A 16,459-nucleotide genomic window follows, 5' to 3' on the forward strand; every position below is an offset into this window, starting at 1 on the left:
TTCTTGCACAATCCCTTAACCAAATGTTTTTTTATTTTTTAAATGTCATAATTAATTCCATTGCACGTTATATCTCCTTTTTGTTCTTTGAACTTGTTTATATGTTATTGTTGTTGTTGGAATTTGACTGTTACATACTGTCAAGTAGTAGTAGTACTTGTAATGAATAAAAATACTTCTTTAGCAGTCTGCAACATACTGACACTGTACGACGTTATACGCTTTAATAGCCAAGATTGTAAAAATATATATATATACAATGACTTTTCATTATTCATTATACCAAACCACCAGACAGTTTTACACAAAGACAAAAGAAATAACATCTCAGCAGGTGATACATAAAGAGCTAAGTTTACAGTCCATCTGGTTGTTTTTCTCCCAAGAGAAACATATGCATATTATTCAGTAGCATGTATATTGCTTTTTAAGTAACTGATGATCAGTGTCCTCAATAGTTCAGTTAGTAGAGTTTTCAATTTACAAAAAGCAAATACTTTCCTAACATTAAAATAATCATCTATTTTACAAGGTTCAGCATTATGATACATAAAGCAACTACAAAATGAAAATGAATCTCAATAAAGCAGTACATTTAGAGGACCTCCTCGTCCTCCACCTCCTTCTCCTCCTCCTCCTCTTCTTTCTCTGCCTCGCTTGTTAGGAATCTATTTTTACATAAACTTTGTCCCTGGAGAATATTTTAATGGCCTCCTCGATTTCAGAAAGCCTACAATCAAGATGAGCCCGAAGTGAACGAACACTCAGATGGTCAGCTTTGAGAGGGAGTGACATCAGCTCAGTCACCAGTGAGCGATGGGCTGAGAAAAACAAAATCAACAAAATAAGAGAAGGAAATACTTGATATCACTTTATATGTATAACCTTAAGGTAATGTTGCCATCATTAATTTAAAGGCTTTCAATCTCTACATACTCTCTTGGAGGGACTTCAGTGTCTCCTGTCTCTCACTCTCAGGCATCAGGGTGTGGCCAGCTGGGGCTGTAGGATCAGGTGCGTTCCTCCTTCTCTCCTCCTCCTCTTTATGCCACTGCTCCTTCCTTTCCTCAAGACTGAGTGTGTGTCAAGTGTTAATGAGAGGGAGAACAGAAATGAGTAACAGTAAAAGGGTGTCAACATGGCCTTTTCGTGAAGTGTCATGTGTTTTTACCAAATACTTAAAATAAATAAATACATAGAAGAAGCATTAAAATCCCATATGAAGAAGTGTCCTGTGTGTCCAGTGTAATACATATACATACATATATATATAGATATGTATAGATATCTATAGATATGCATAGATAGATATAGATATCTATAGATATGTATAGATAGATATATCTCTTTATTTAAAATAAAATGTATTATGCTTCTTGATTGTTTGCAGTACTTGTTTTTATCTTTTATTTTCTCAACTATGTTCATTGTTCACCAAAACATTGTTCACCAAAACAAATCCTTGTCTGCGAAAACCTACTTGGCAATAAGCTTCTTTCAAATCTCAGAGTTCTGAATTTAGAGAAGCACTAAATCAAATATGAAGAGGTGTGTACTGTGTTTCCAGTGTTGTGATCTGGTATTGATTTTGAGTCACATTACATGGAAGCAATTGAACACATTTTGAATTTTACAAAAGGATATTAATATATAATAGAACATGTGAGTAGATAAGGACATTTGATTGTGGGGATGTAAGATATGTCATAAGTATACTCACTACTGAGGAACCTGTCCCTTGACTGCCATGGGCACAGGCTTATCTCTAAAGTTTGTCAATGACTGGGACCGACGCAGCACTGTTTTTCCTGCAGACTGGGCATTATGTTTTATGAAATTTATCATCTGGCCTTGCACCTGTAACTGTATCCACAAACAACAATGTATGGAATTAAAACAAAAAGGAAATATGGCAGATACATATCAAAGTCAGCAAAATGCAGATTCATGTTATTTGTTTGATAAAACATATGGAGCAAAATACAGGAGTTGCCAGCTCTACTTTTCTCTTGTCAAAATCAATTTACTGTACCTCTTGTTGCCTGTTCATGTGAGTGTGTGTATGAATAAATGAACATGTATTAGCAATTCTCACTTGAAAGTTGTGGTCCTGTATGGAGTTGCAGGAGGCCGGGCGTTGCAAAGCTACAGGAGAGGTTTTGGAGCGCGGTTTTGGTGGGGCAGTTGAGTGGGCCTTCAGAAAGGTTTGACACTGTGGTTTAGCAGTTGGACTAGAAACCTGCATGAAAGAAACTGGATTAAAAGTGATCCAGAGGAGATATTCATAACCCAAGGACTTGCATCTTTCGCAGACATGCTCATTACCTGTAGCTGGACCATCACCTTGGATGGGACGTTTTCGTATTTGGAGGAGGTCCAAAGAGCTTTGACTGGAACCGGACGAGACTGTGCTCTCTCTGACTCCTGCTCTTTGCAGCGCCTCTGGATCTCCCTGAGCCGACGCACATTCTCTTTACCAAAGTCATGGACCCGCTGTTCTGAGGGTCAAGAAAGTTGTCTCAATTACTTTTCATGTTTATATGAAGTTAGTGTGTTTAATCAAGCTCTGTTACTTGCTATAAAAACAGAAATAAGAAGATACACTGATAGCATCCTATAAGAAAAAAACAGAACAACTCTTTTTGGCGGAGCACACATTTACAGACCGGAAAATCAATTGCACTTACTCTGTTTGGGAACAGGGGTGATAGACACACCGTCTAGTTTGAGTAGTTCCCCCACTACCCCTCTCTGTCCTCGTTCTAGAATATGGGTGGCATTAGGGCCGATACGGGGAGGATGTGCTGGAGTACGAGCACTGTAGCAGCCAGGGTACAACACAGGATCTGGAAGAAGCGGCCCTGAGAGCAGGGCCAAAGTCCCATTGTGGTTTCCCTCTAAACGGCCACGTGCTGAAGAAAGAAAAGAAAAGAAAAACAAGTTCTAACGTTTGGTTTATTAAACAATGAGTTCTTCAAATGTTCAAACACATGAAGAGAAGATTACTCTGTAATAGCAGTTTTGTGCCTGTGACAGATTTTGTGCCTCCTTTATTACATGTAAAAGCACTCATGGATGTCAAAAGACTAACTCCCAAAAATTCTAAATGGTTACAACCGTAGACATCCGTCTTAAACTTAGATATTAAGTTTACTGCCCAAAATCACTGGAAAATAACACAGACTGTTTGAAGTTTTTTTATATAGCAGAGCCCCGTGACTTCATCTAACCTGAAGCAGGTCGTTTGTAGTACTGAGGAAACAGAGAAGGATCCGGGGGGATTGGCCCAGATATGGATGAAGGTCCTTCACACATCTGAAGCTGTAAATTGTACAAAACATAAGTGAAAAACTGTAAAAAGTCACTATCAGCGGAGCAGCTGAGAACAGAGAATCAAAGCCTGGTACAGAAACAGAGCCAAAGACGACCGCAAGGCCATGTAAAGAGTGGTTTGTTTGTCCGAACATACAATAGGCAGTGCTCTACACTGCCCCCACCCCCCAATTATGAACAAATAGGCTATATTGTTATTATTCCTATTCTATTCAAACTCTTTTGAATGCATACATTGAAGGAACTGTGAGGTTACATTTACCTGGAATTGTATCTTGTATGATTATTACAAATGAAAAATAAATGGATTGATAGATTGATTGATTCATTGTTTCACAATGATAAGCTGATGATTGTTTAGTGTTACTTAATGACAAGCAAGATAAATAACCTATGATTTCTTTGTGTACTACAGGTGGTGTGATTGCTGCACTTTTAAAACTAAATATAAATCCTTGAAGGTTATACATTAAATCACACAGACTGCATGAATAATATGCAGAAGTGTAGTTTATGTTTTGATCAGTGGTTAATCAGTATGCGAGGTGGCTGCAGTGTATCACTAGGATAACAATAATGAATGAATGAATAAATCATTTGTTTTTGATATTATAGCAATCAAAATCCCTGTTCATCTCATTCGTCACATTGCTTGCTAACGTTACCTCGCGCTAACGCTGTTTAACTATAGCTATTGTTAACTTAATTAGATAGCTTGTTATAAAGTTAGCTAATAGACAGAAACGGTTTAACGCTAACGTTACTGAAAATATTTGAAATTGTTTACGTCGACCAAACAACTGTAACCGGTTAAGTTGCAGAAAATAACCAAGATAATTTGTTTACCTTTAATAAGTCGTCTTGTTTATCAGTTGGGGATTGTGTTCACGCAGACTGATGACGCTGCGGTATCAACGGTTGTTTTAGTATTCTTCACCATGGCAACGGGGCAGCCGCACATAGAACTAGACCTGATAGAAGAGAAAACAAATCCTCCAAAACCAGAGACTGTCAAAACAGACTTCTATCAAACATTATTCCAAATCTATCAAAAATCATACTAACTGTTAGACAGTTGGGGGTTTATCAGAAATAAGATACGGCAGGTTTATAACAACAACAACATACAAATAGTGTGTTACTGCCAACTATATTACGCAATGTAGCGCATGTTGTTGTTGCCAAGGGATTGCTGATAATTATAACAATAATGCAAGGACTTTGATAAACTAATATGTAACCTGAATGGTTAGTTAGTCTTGAGACGCGTTTACCTGCGCTCACCTGCAGTTTTCAGTTCAAGCAAGTATATTTCTATTGTAATCCTGAAAGCACCGGTGTGTTGGATCATTGAGCTCCCTGAGTGTTGCCTTCCAGGTTTACTAAATAACATCTCATATTCAGTACGACTGCCACATATATAGCTATAATCTGAACTATTTATACCCTGAATCTAAATCTAACTATTTGATTGCTGCAGCATGTTGAAGAGGTACACTGTACTCTTGCTGAGATTAAGGTCTGCCTGACAGGTTTTTCTCAGGGCTACTGCACCATTTGTTAGCCCGAGGTCATTTCCCCCGAGTGGTGGAAGAGTCTTATTACACCAAAACAAATGCAGCATTTCCACAGTTCACTGTTGTTTCACACTAGCACTGTTTATAATACATATATATGAAAAACTTAGACATTGTAAGCATATTCCTCATATTTTACTCTTTAAACAAGCCTTATTTTTAGTGTCAAAGTGTGGAATTAGTATAAAGTTGCTGATGTAGAAACATGAATCAGGATAATAGGCATAATCTCATAATATGTTATAGATATATATATGTATATGAATAGTCTACTATAATAAAACTATAAACACTTTTTCCATTAATGTCATATGAGTATGGGAGTGATATTATTGCACAGGTCAGTCGATCGCAAAATAAAGGCCTGGGCTCCAAATATCTTCTCAATGTTTACAATATGAACCCGATGTACATGTATAAACATTTACGAGCAGTATACCTTTTAATAAATTATTTTTGCTCAATGTCAATTGCACAACGGCCCCGCCCTCGACCGGAGGTCTGACTCGCGCCTGCCCAGTGTGTTTGTCTCTGCTTTCTCCTTCACTGTGCCCCGCTGCACCGAACAGCGTCGTCAAACTCTGCACGCTCCACCCCATAAAGAAAGGTAAGAAATAACTGACTTTAGCAAATTGTTATTTAAAAAAACTTATTATCTTATGTTGGTGTATCTATCATGACGATCAACTGTTGACAATTGTCGCTTGACTGTCAGTGAGTTATGAGTCACACATAAAGGGGTGGGTGCCCAGCAGCAGCAGCAGAAGCAGCAGCGGGTATGCCAGGGTTTTAAAGCCAGTTCAGGCCTGTAACTGCCATTAATTAATGTAAACTGTAAAACTAATCCCTAGTGAGTTTTCTAAAATGTAGGCCTATTTGCTTGACTGTGATGCGAACAAGGGACACAAGAAGGAGTCCCATTCTCTGTAAAATATTATAAAGTAGCACATTTTAACATTGCGGTGCAACATCCAGAATTTAACAGCTGAAAAAAAGATTTTGTGTTGAAAAAGTTAGCTGTTGCTGTTGCTTCAGCAGACGCACGAACGATGGGAACAAGAAGTGGAGCATCTGGTAAATAACAATTACTTGTTCTCTGATGGGACAGGGCGACGTGAGGCCATACGTCTTGTTAAAACGTCGTATCTGTCTGTCTGTCTAGAAGCACAAGGTCCATGAACAGCTAAATAAAAAGGGCCGTTATCTTTTGGCACTAGCCACCTTTACTCCTTCATATGTGTCCAGGGTGTAACTTTGGTTTGAGAAGTAGGGAGGGGACACAAAACAGGGGTTTGGGGGACCTCCGCCAGAAAAACGTTCTCGATTTGAATCCCATTTTCTGTATTTCTACAAACATTTAGGGACTATGGCGATAAGAAATCCAAGAAAGAATTAAGTCGGCCTTAATGATAAATTCTGTCAGAAATAATAGTATTAAAATATGTATAAGAAAAAGCTGTCTTACTTTCTGAATTGTTTAATATAGGGGCCGTTAGCCAAGACTGGAGAGAATCATTTTATAAAGTCAAAAATGTTCACAATTAATGTTTTGTGTGTGATTCAAATAAAAATATTATGATATTTAATTTCCAATTTGTTTTTTATCTTCTTTTATGTATGGTCATGCAAAACAATGTTGATAAGCTGGAGCCATATCTCAATCACGTTGGTTGTGTTATTAGTGTAGCCTACTTCATTTTTAATTCTTTAATTCAACCTTGTTTTTTAATTCAAACTGTATTCACTTCTTATCATGTAGACGTCTTCCTCTCATTATCAACAAATCAAAATCACCTGACTACAGCACATAACATACCTGCTGCAGCTGATGTGCAGCAGGTACAGTATGTTCGCTGTCTAATCCTCCATGTTTTGAGGTAGCTCCATCATCATCTGATCTGAAAGCAATCGCGTTATGATGATATTGAGCCATTGATGTGTGAATGTCAACATTAAACTAGCAGCCAGAGACTCTGCTTGTCATACATTGCTGATGAGAAATATTAGGAGGCACTTCAGCAACTTGGTGAGTAACTGCCGGTAAATGCTGGTAGCATCAAGCTAGCAAATCCGTCATTAGCCGAACATCAACAGGTGTAGACAGAAAATATGAGTATCCTGAGCTCATTTACTGATTCTTTCTTTTCACCCAAGCCTTTAGAGTAATCTGCTGCTGCTGTTGGCGTTTAACTTTTGTTATGTGCCACAACCCGGTACCTGCTCATCATCATTCAGTGAGCTATGGGGGGACATGTCCCCAGTGGATATTACGCCCATGTATGTCTCTATACATTAGGCACAGAGTGGTAGTGACTCACACTGAGTATTCATGAGGCAAATGAAACAGCATGGACAGCTTGGACGAATAAGTGAAAGGAATAAGTCAAAGTTTAACAGTCCCCCAAACAGATGTTGGGGGACATTGTGGTAATTGATTTGCTTTTTAACAACATTGCTTTCTAAAGTTCTGAAATCAAGCCTGTGCCAGACAGCCTCAGAGATGAAAACACTCATTACTAACGATACAGGATGCTGCAGCGAGCAAGACCCAATCACGCTGGTAAACAGGTGCTTAGACATCAAACTTAACCGGTGTCATTATATGGATTGAAACCCCCTGGATGCTGAACATATCACACGATGGAACAAATTCACCACTACCTCATGCTCTTAACATTTAAGCTATAAATTGTCGTAGTGTAACTTGACTGCACTTGACCTTATCTCACACCCACACATTCCTCCCTTATATGCCACACACACTTGCCTTGGTTACACCTTATCTGAGGGTTCGGCCAGTATTGGGTAACTGCCTGTTTACACAAGTGTATAGTTTTTTTGTTCATTATGGGATCATTAGCACAGGGCATCATTAGGGAGTTTCATATTAAACTGCTACATTCTTGTTAGTATTCAACTAGTGAATAAATGTCAAAACTATTACTAAAATGATAAGTATTTAAATAGTAAGACCGATGAATAACCAATACCACTCTTCATGATTGGTTAGATATTTATTACATAAAAACATCCAACACACTGGCTTCACTTTTACAAATGGATGTATCAGTTTGCGGTTTGACATTTCATAGACTTCATAGAATTGAGTATTCAAAGAATACTTTTCAATAGACTTCTCAGTAATAATAATTATAGGTGGTCAGAAGAGTAGCCTTCTGTTTATATAAATCAGAATCAATGTATCACACTACTGTTCTGTGAGAGGACAATCAGCTCTCTAATCAGTACACTGAACATAAACAATGAACACTAATTCTCTGTGTATATATAATATATTCAGAGCAAAATAACCCTAATCAAATCTATTTCATGGGACAGGTGAGTAGGAGAGGGACACTGTCTCACTCGCAAAAAATATATATTTTTGCAAGTGAGACAGCCGGAGCTTATTTGCAACTTTAAAACATTTAACCGGTGTACATGATTTTTAGGATCAGGTCTCTAATATATGAGGTCAAAATACGTATGTCTACATCAAACTGCTTTTTTTATACACAAATAATAATGTGTCAAGACTAAGGTACTACAGGCACATAAAACAGTGTTATGCATATTAGACCATCATGGGAAATTAGCTTATTACTAAAATACAGACGTTGTGCTGTTTTAAATATATAAATTGTCTGTGTTTGATTATTGACAACCACACAACCCCCATATTGTTGTTTGTGCGGTTGCTGTTTTTTTCCTTCACATACCTCTGTTGTTTATGGGTGTCATTTTGACCTTTGAGCTCAGACAAGGCTGACATCTGGTTGCATCTCATGAAAGTGTTAAGATGAGTGGCAGCACTGTTTGTATATACCGGTAAATACAGTGTCTTTACAGGTACAATACAGACAAATAAATCGGTTTTCATAGGGGACTTTAAAGGCTGAACCTGGAGAAGGACACATGCTGGAAGCCAGGTCACATGTGTTGTAGTGTTAGGTTCACCTGGGCTAAATTTAGAGCTGCCTGTTAAGACTGAGGGATGAAGGCCAGGATTGAAAGTGTCAAAAATGGGCTGCGCGGTGGAGGAGGCAGGGGGGGACAGAGTCGAGAAGGAGTGTACGTGGGGTGAACTGACAAAGACAGTCCAGGACTTGCATGTGGTCAGCAAAATGCAGGTCAGCTTGCACATATTTGCTGACCGTGTGAGAAATAAAGAGCAATACTGGGACAGGACTGCATGACACATACTGTGTATTATGCTCAGGTGTTGCAGATCTTAAAGGCCCTAAAAACACGTTTTCGTATCAGTTTCTTACTATGAGGCCGAACAAGACCACACATTTTGATCAGATTTGGTCAGATTTTGAGAGATTTCTGTATTTTTGGTCTTTGTTTGTTGGTCTGGTATGAAGTGGGTTGGGCTTAGTTGGAACAAAGGTAATGTCATGAGAATTTAGCAACATTTGTAAAACATGGTTGAGAACAAAACAGAGCTAAAAGAGAGTGAATATTGGACTTACATTAACTAGAAACGAGACTCCAAATACTGTAAATGCTGATGTTGCTCCGTAACTGCTGGATGTGTAAACAAGCAACTGTTTGCTACCAAGTTTGCCATATCAACTTAAAATGTGATAATATGTTGATGCTGTGTTTGTTTCCGCTGCGACCAAGTGGCCGAAAAAATAAGTTTGCAGGGGCTTTAAGTACTACACTACCTCTGAATCTGTAAAAGACACATTTGGAGAGAGATTACTTTACATATAGGACTCAGCTAATCTTGTCTATGGGTGACATGTGAGATGTGAATGACATCAAGTTGCATCACAGCCGCTTTGACGTGCTGTTGATGTAACGCTTGTCGACAGACACCTGTATGATGTGCTGTGTTTTTTTCTGCCCATGTAAGCAGCATATTTCACCACATCATCGTTTTGAACTCTCCATACAGCTAATCAGCATTCTTTGTCTGATAAAAGTGCCATACAAGGGCTGTACACAGGCCTTATCATGTTCAAATGCTGTTACAAGCGTTCATCATCAGCTGGACCATGCACATACTGTACAAAGTGATTCATTAGTAGTCCTGTTCTCTGCACAGAAAGGAGACGTCTGAGCTCGGACTGCATGCTCAAGAAACATGCTGATATTTACAGCAGCTGCAGACAAACCCACATATTGTGCACTGTTGCTGTCAAAACAGCACAAGACTCCTTGACAAAGTTTTCTAGTTTCCCTCCTTACACTTCCTTCCTCTAAAGGAGACATGGTAGAGAAAGGAGTTGGGAGTGAGGTGCAGCACAACAAGACAGTGAAAGACAAGAAGGCAGAGAACAAAGACCACTGTGTGACATGTCGGCACAACGCACCCAAGGAACATGGTGAGTGGGGGCGTGTAGAGAGAGACAGAAGACACATCATCAGGGTTTCTTGATTGAGCTTTGGCTGCAGTGACATTAACCTCTAAGGCCAGACTTGCATATCTGTGAAATTTAAATCTTTTATCCTTTGTAAAATCCACTGTGTTTGGTTGCAGTGAGAGCATGCACTTCAACCAAACATGCACGGGCTCATCAATTCATTAGCTTATGAGGGCGCAAGCAAATTCTGAAGCAAATTCTTCATTTTATGCAGAAAAGATTTGATTGGTGAGATTAATAGTGGGGGGAGCAGCAGGACTAAAGCACAGAAAGGAAGGCGAGTGACTCATAGAGTAAATGCTCCTGCAAAGTCACCTTGTCAAAAATATCTTCTTCACACACACACACACACACACACACACACACACACACACACACACACACACACACACACACACACACACACACACACACACAGAGCCAGGGGACCCTGATGACTGTCTGAAGCTCGGTGCGGTGCACTGCAGTGGTGTGGAGGACTCGTAGTTGCTGACTAACCAAACCTGCTACTGCTTTGGTTAGCTCTACTGCATTAGCTTGCATAGTATTTCTTCACACATCATATGTATAACATCACTTTTCATTCACAAGCATAGCACAACAAGCATAGCACAACAAGCATGGTATTAATGTTGAAAGACAGTAGTAAGTCTTGCAGAAATGTAATCTTTTAAAATATTTGCTCCTGTACAAGTCTCTGTATATCACCCAGACAGGCCCAATACAGATGGCGAGGGTCTCCCAACAGACAAATATGTTTACTGATGATTGTTTGCAAGTAAACATTTGGTAGAAAACGCTATCTGCGGTGCTTTGTGTGCAATATAGTAAAGTTATGCCCTCAGAAGTGCTCTCTGATTTTCATTGCTTATCTTCAACAAAGGTGCAGAGCTCCATGTGTTGGCAAGAGGTATTCAGCTTGTTGTTTGTTGCATTTTTATTTAAAGGGGCATTCCACAAGTTTTTACATATAAAGTTAAGTTGAGGAGTACTGTCTTACAAAATCGAGGAGTACGAAAGATGTGGGCATTTACTCTGTAGTGAATGAAAAAGACAGTGAAATGCAGGATGCAGGACTTTTGGAGCGTTCTAGGGACAAAACATTCTGGATATTTCAGCCTCTGCTGCATCAAAGGTAGTTACACATTTTGTAAATCTGGCCCTTGTGATTCCTCCAACTTTGTGGATACGCTTTACTCAACTGCTGGAATATCCCTTTAATTATGCATAAACACGGATTGATGCAGTAAAGTGTGTTTTTGTATGTGTTTTTTTATAATGTGTCTGTTTCCTTAGGCACAATGGCCGTCCCTCCTTCATACTCAGACTTGGGGAAATCTGCCAAAGACATCCTCAACAAGGGCTTTGGTAACTCAAATAATTCTCCTAACATATAGATATATAATTAATGTTATGTTTGTATTTAGCTTGAACAGTTTTGGATGAAGCTGTGCTGAAACAGGACTGATGCTAGAGAACTGTGTCATTTTGAATGCACCCTGTTTATTTTTGCTGCAGCTGTTTTGGAGCAGTAAAGGATGTTTTCCTAGCGTTTTCTTTTCTTTTTTTCAATTTCCCTAATTTCCTTTCTTTCCCAGGATATGGAGTACTGAAGTTGGACGTTAAGACCAAGTCCCAGAGTGGTGTTGTAAGTACTACTGTTTTCTCTGTCAGCCTGATGTGTTCAAGTTTCATGTTCAGGCCTCTCTCTCAGCGCTCTGCGGCGTACACCAAATGGCTGACTAACAGCCTTGCAGCACTTCATGTCCGAGTGTGTTTGCTGCCTGACATGTACTCAGTGTAATTTACACAGTCAGCAGATTAACACTGATCAGCAGATTAACACTGTCGCCTACATTTTACTCGTTTGCCTCAAGGTACATGTTGTATCATGATCAGAGAGTTTAGTTTGCTCCAGACATGTTGTGTGTCTGTGTTGCTATAAACCTGTTACCATGGTAAAACCATAATGAACACTTGCATACAGAGTTTCCCACATGCCACAAAACCTCAAACGTCAATCGAAAAAAGAACATAAACATAAACATAAAAAAGAACGTAAATGCATTCCCTCTGTGTTTAATCTCACAGATTTCTGCTTTCTGTTTCACTGCTTTTCATTTTCCAAGCATGTGAGCATGTGAGCATGTGAGCATGTAAACTCTGTGTGGTTCTCCCTAACTTTCTCTTTTCTCTTTTTTCTGCTTCTTCTTTGGACGTTCCTGTCAGATGGTAAGAGAGAGTGTGTGTGCATAAGTAATGATTAAACACAGTCATAGGCCTGGCAGTTATATACAATGTGTGCAGGCTTCTCTGCCAAATGCTTCTCTGCAGCGGTAGCTCGTCAACACCCTTTTCCCAACTGCTGCCGCCGTAACAGCAACACTCACAAACAACCGCTCCCTCACAGTCCCAGCTATATCTTGTTCTTCTTGTTTTTTTCTATGTTTTCTCTCCCTTTCGGCCTCTAGTTTCTGTAGTTCAGCTTTAATGTGGCAATGTGCCTTTCTCCAACCTCATTTTCCATCTCCATCACCCCCCCCTTCATCACTTCATCCCTCTTTGCCCTGCAGGAGTTTGCCACCTCCGGCTCCAACAACACCGACACAGGGAGATCAGGAGGCCACCTTGAGACCAAGTACAAAGTGAACGAGCTGGGCCTCACCTTCAACCAGAAATGGAACACAGACAATACTCTCACCACAGAAATCACCATGGAAGACCAGGTGATATTAGTCATTTTACTTTACTGACAATTTTCAAAACAATATATTCACTTTCAGATAGAATATTAGCTCATGGTCTGTTTTTGTTTATATGTCTGTAGCTGGCTAAGGGCTTGAAGTTTGGTCTGGACGCGTCATTTGTGCCCAACACCGGGTAAGAGCAATCTAGTTTCTAGCAAAGTAGTTTTCAATATCTTCAATAAATTGACAACAAAGTGAATAAATTAGTCAATCAAAACACATTACCACTATCTAAATGACTGTCACCCTTTTCTTTCCTTGTTATTCCCTCTGTAGCAAGAAGAGTGCCAAACTGAAGACCGGCTACAAACGTGACTTTGTAAATGTTGGCTGCGACCTGGACTTTGACATGTCTGGCCCCACCGTCCACGCAGCTGCTGTGCTGGGCTATGAGGGCTGGCTGGCAGGTTACCAGTTGGCTTTTGACACAGCCAAATCAAACCTGACCCAGAACAACTTTGCCCTTGGATACAAGGCCGGTGACTTCCAGCTTCACACCAGTGTGTGAGTTACTACATTACAGTAAAGAGAGGCAGGAAATGGAAGTGATACATTAGATAAGGGCTGACTTGAGAGAGGAAGCATTTCCCCAGGATGAAACATCAAGTTCAGACTAATATCCGCTCCTGCTAAACTCCACCTTTTTGTGTTTTGTATTTCAGTAATGACGGCACAGAGTTTGGTGGCTCCATTTACCAAAAGGTGAACTGCAACTTGGAGACGTCGGTCCAACTGGCCTGGACAGCTGGCAGCAACAACACACGCTTTGGAATTGGAGCCAAATACCAGCTGGATAAGGATACCTCCCTATCTGTAAGAACTGTCTTAAAAAATTCATAGACACATTTAAAATGATGCAATCATCATCACTAGGGTTAGCAGTGACAATGACTGCAGTGCATGGGGAATTTTATATTCCAATTTGGGTTAAAACAGGAAAAACATCCTAGAAACTGCTTTAAACAATACAAAGAGTCTGCAGCCGCGCCAGCATCTCTTTGAGACTTACTGTAGTTGACAATGACAACGTTAACATGCTGATGTTTAGCAGGTATATTTTACTACTATGTTAGCATCTTTGTTTAGCGTAATAGCATGCTAACATTTTATAACATTTTTACAGCTGAGGCTGATGTCAATAGCTTTGCAGATATTTGGTGCTAAACTCAAGTATTTTTGAGATAGTGAAATGTTGACCTGATAATGCCAGTTAATAGAAAGACATGGGCTCACCAAAGTCATTAGAATACACCATGAGGGGGACATGAATGTGTGTACCAAATATCATGATAATCCATCCAACAGTTGTCAAGATATTTCATTAAAAAATGTAAAACTGCTGTTAGCGCTAAAGAAAAAGTGAGAGGGTCTCCAAAGTCTTTAGAATGTTTCCTCTGGAGACCGTTAATGTCTGTCCATCCATCCAATAATTATATTATATTATATTTCAGTCTGGACCAAAGTGGTGGACTGACCAACAAGCAGGCTGACATTGCCATCCCTACAGCAACACTGCTGGAGTGGCCAATTTAATACTAATGTACTAATACAAATCTCACTCTGAATAACTACCTGAGATACTTTTCAAGACATCATCTAAATCAAATCAAATCAAATCAAATTTATTTATATAGCCCAATATCACAAATTATACATTTGTGTCAGTGTGCTTTACAGGATACGACACCCTCTGTCCTTAGACCCTCGCATTGCACAAGGAAACACTTCCTAAAAGAAACCCCATAATTAAAGGGGGAAATGAAAGAAACCTCAGGGAGAGCAACTGAGGAGGGATTCCTCTCCCAGGACGGACAGACGTGCAATAGATGTCGTGTGTACAGGATAAACAATCTAACTCCTATGCAGTTGTTGACCTGAAGCAAATGTATTCATATGTATTATAAATGATGTAACTTCATACCAGATCACATCTATCTACTCTCTAAGTGCTGTGTTCATGATTATCTCTCCCGCATATCCTGTTTTGTTTCTCCTCACAGACCAAAGTGAACAACGCCTGCCTTGTTGGAGTTGGATACACACAAACCCTCAGGCCAGGTTTGATGATTTACTTTTTATTTTCTGTAACAACAATCCAAAGAGCATAGGCACGGCTACTTGATACATAATCTGTCTCTCTTACCTGCAGGAGTGAAGCTCACCCTCTCAGGTCTGATTGATGGTAAGAACGTGAACGGCGGTGGACACAAAATCGGCTTGGGTTTCGAACTGGAGGCCTAAAGATTCAGCGGAAGGACGGACAAGAAGAGAGGAGAGCAACACAGGAGAAGCACAGCAACACAGCAAAGGTCCACTCAGCGAAACATAAACACATCTTCCCTCTAAGTCCTTACTTACTTAAGCACACATATATACACATTTGTTGGCCATATCCCTGAATACCCGAGCAGCCACCAAGACCTGCGGTTCTATAGTTTTGAAAGTATCTTTACTTTTAAATTTTACATTATTTACAGCTCAGACAACCAACCTTTGACCATATGTTATCAAAATACAACAAAAGAACAGACTTCATGCAAAGCCCCGTTCTCCAAATATTGTTTGCTTGTTACCCGTTTGACCAGACAAAGTGCACTTTTAATAGAGCATTTGTGTCTTAAACAGATCGGTTTTCTTTCTGAAATACCTTCTTACTTTGACTGTGTGGTCAGCTTGTTTTTAGTCAGATATACTCTGGGTTTTAGACCATTACTAAGCTTATTAGAGGATGCTTGTTTCCGTATATTGTGGTTTTGTTGCATGCTTTCAAGGCTAGAGGGACGTTTTTTGACTTTTCATTGTCACATTGATAAGTACACTGACTGTAAACCGATGCAATAAAAGCTGGAGAGAATTAAGCAGGAAAGACAAAAGAGCGCCTGATCCTTCTCAGAGTGGACTGACTTTGATTCCACCATTTGACCTCAGTAATGCAGTTTTGTAACTGTGAACCTTCAGTTGCCTAAATGTCTATTTTTCTGGTCCTTTTTGGTAAAAAGGCCAGCAGCAATTTGAGACTGTGTGTCACCTTTGTCTTGTCTCTTTTCGTGTCCTGTACCTGTTCAACCTTTACCACAACATATCACTTTATCTGTGTTGTGCTTTGTATAGGAGAGTTAGTCAACAGTTAGGACCTCAAACTGATTTTATTGAATTAATGGAATAAAGATTGTTAAACACTATGATTTTGAGGGCTGTGTTTCTTTTATTTTGGTTAAGCAAAAAAACATCACTTGTTACGGTAAAATACTGTATTCAAGATACAAAATCCACCTTTGTTTTGAAAATGATGATAGAAATGTACAACATTTTGTTATTCTGACATTATAACAATCTTAACAGCATAGAGTGTGTTCAAAAGTAGACAAGATATTACAGACACTCGACAGTATGTAGGATCTCTGCTTGTTTTAGACTATTTCCACAA

General features: G+C 39.4%; 2 protein-coding genes across 11 annotated transcripts; one reads left to right on the top strand and one right to left on the bottom strand.

Moving 5' to 3' along the window:
• Window positions 1–31: 31 nt before the first annotated feature.
• Window positions 32–4,866, bottom strand: enkd1 (enkurin domain containing 1). Of its 6 annotated transcripts, none has more exons than XM_029440041.1 (9): window positions 4,618–4,866; window positions 4,180–4,304; window positions 3,231–3,321; window positions 2,688–2,912; window positions 2,326–2,498; window positions 2,096–2,239; window positions 1,721–1,863; window positions 937–1,073; window positions 32–821 (listed from the first exon to the last, which is right to left on the bottom strand). In XM_029440041.1, the coding sequence occupies exons 3-9, from the start codon at window positions 3,313–3,315 to the stop codon at window positions 661–663; spliced, it is 1,068 nt and encodes a 355-aa protein (XP_029295901.1). In that variant the 5' UTR covers window positions 3,316–3,321; window positions 4,180–4,304; window positions 4,618–4,866; the 3' UTR covers window positions 32–660. The 6 variants fall into 6 exon arrangements, with proteins under 6 accessions (XP_029295901.1, XP_029295898.1, XP_029295899.1 ...); XM_029440038.1 differs by having other exon boundaries at window positions 4,180–4,341; window positions 4,608–4,866; XM_029440039.1 differs by having other exon boundaries at window positions 4,180–4,326; window positions 4,618–4,646.
• Window positions 4,867–5,421: 555 nt separating this feature from the next.
• Window positions 5,422–16,217, top strand: vdac3 (voltage-dependent anion channel 3). 5 transcript variants are annotated; one of them, XM_029440314.1, is made up of 11 exons: window positions 5,422–5,517; window positions 10,127–10,246; window positions 11,582–11,653; window positions 11,884–11,933; window positions 12,515–12,517; window positions 12,859–13,011; window positions 13,113–13,165; window positions 13,309–13,536; window positions 13,695–13,845; window positions 15,033–15,090; window positions 15,182–16,217. In XM_029440314.1, the coding sequence occupies exons 2-11, from the start codon at window positions 10,132–10,134 to the stop codon at window positions 15,271–15,273; spliced, it is 975 nt and encodes a 324-aa protein (XP_029296174.1). In that variant the 5' UTR covers window positions 5,422–5,517; window positions 10,127–10,131; the 3' UTR covers window positions 15,274–16,217. The 5 variants fall into 5 exon arrangements, with proteins under 5 accessions (XP_029296174.1, XP_029296176.1, XP_029296177.1 ...); XM_029440315.1 differs by having other exon boundaries at window positions 5,441–5,517; window positions 10,097–10,246; XM_029440316.1 differs by lacking the exon at window positions 12,515–12,517.
• The last annotated feature ends 242 nt before the right edge of the window (window positions 16,218–16,459 follow it).

This window comes from Cottoperca gobio, chromosome 9, assembly GCF_900634415.1.
Source record: "Cottoperca gobio chromosome 9, fCotGob3.1, whole genome shotgun sequence".
NCBI classification, from domain to species: Eukaryota; Metazoa; Chordata; class Actinopteri; order Perciformes; family Bovichtidae; genus Cottoperca; species Cottoperca gobio.

Bases quoted from the DNA above. Each gene is read 5' to 3' on its own strand.
- enkd1 (XM_029440041.1), bottom strand. From the start codon at position 3,315: ATGTGTGAAGGACCTTCATCCATATCTGGGCCAATCCCCCCGGATCCT. The intron at 2,913-3,230 runs GTTAGATGAAGT...TTCTTTCTTCAG, and splicing joins CTACAAACGACCTGCTTCAG to CACGTGGCCGTTTAGAGGGA. The intron at 2,240-2,325 runs GTAATGAGCATG...TCTTTCATGCAG, and splicing joins AGGTGATGGTCCAGCTACAG to GTTTCTAGTCCAACTGCTAA.
- vdac3 (XM_029440314.1), top strand. From the start codon at position 10,132: ATGGTAGAGAAAGGAGTTGGGAGTGAGGTGCAGCACAACAAGACAGTG. The intron at 10,247-11,581 runs GTGAGTGGGGGC...CTGTTTCCTTAG, and splicing joins CAACGCACCCAAGGAACATG to GCACAATGGCCGTCCCTCCT. The intron at 13,166-13,308 runs GTAAGAGCAATC...TTCCCTCTGTAG, and splicing joins TCATTTGTGCCCAACACCGG to CAAGAAGAGTGCCAAACTGA.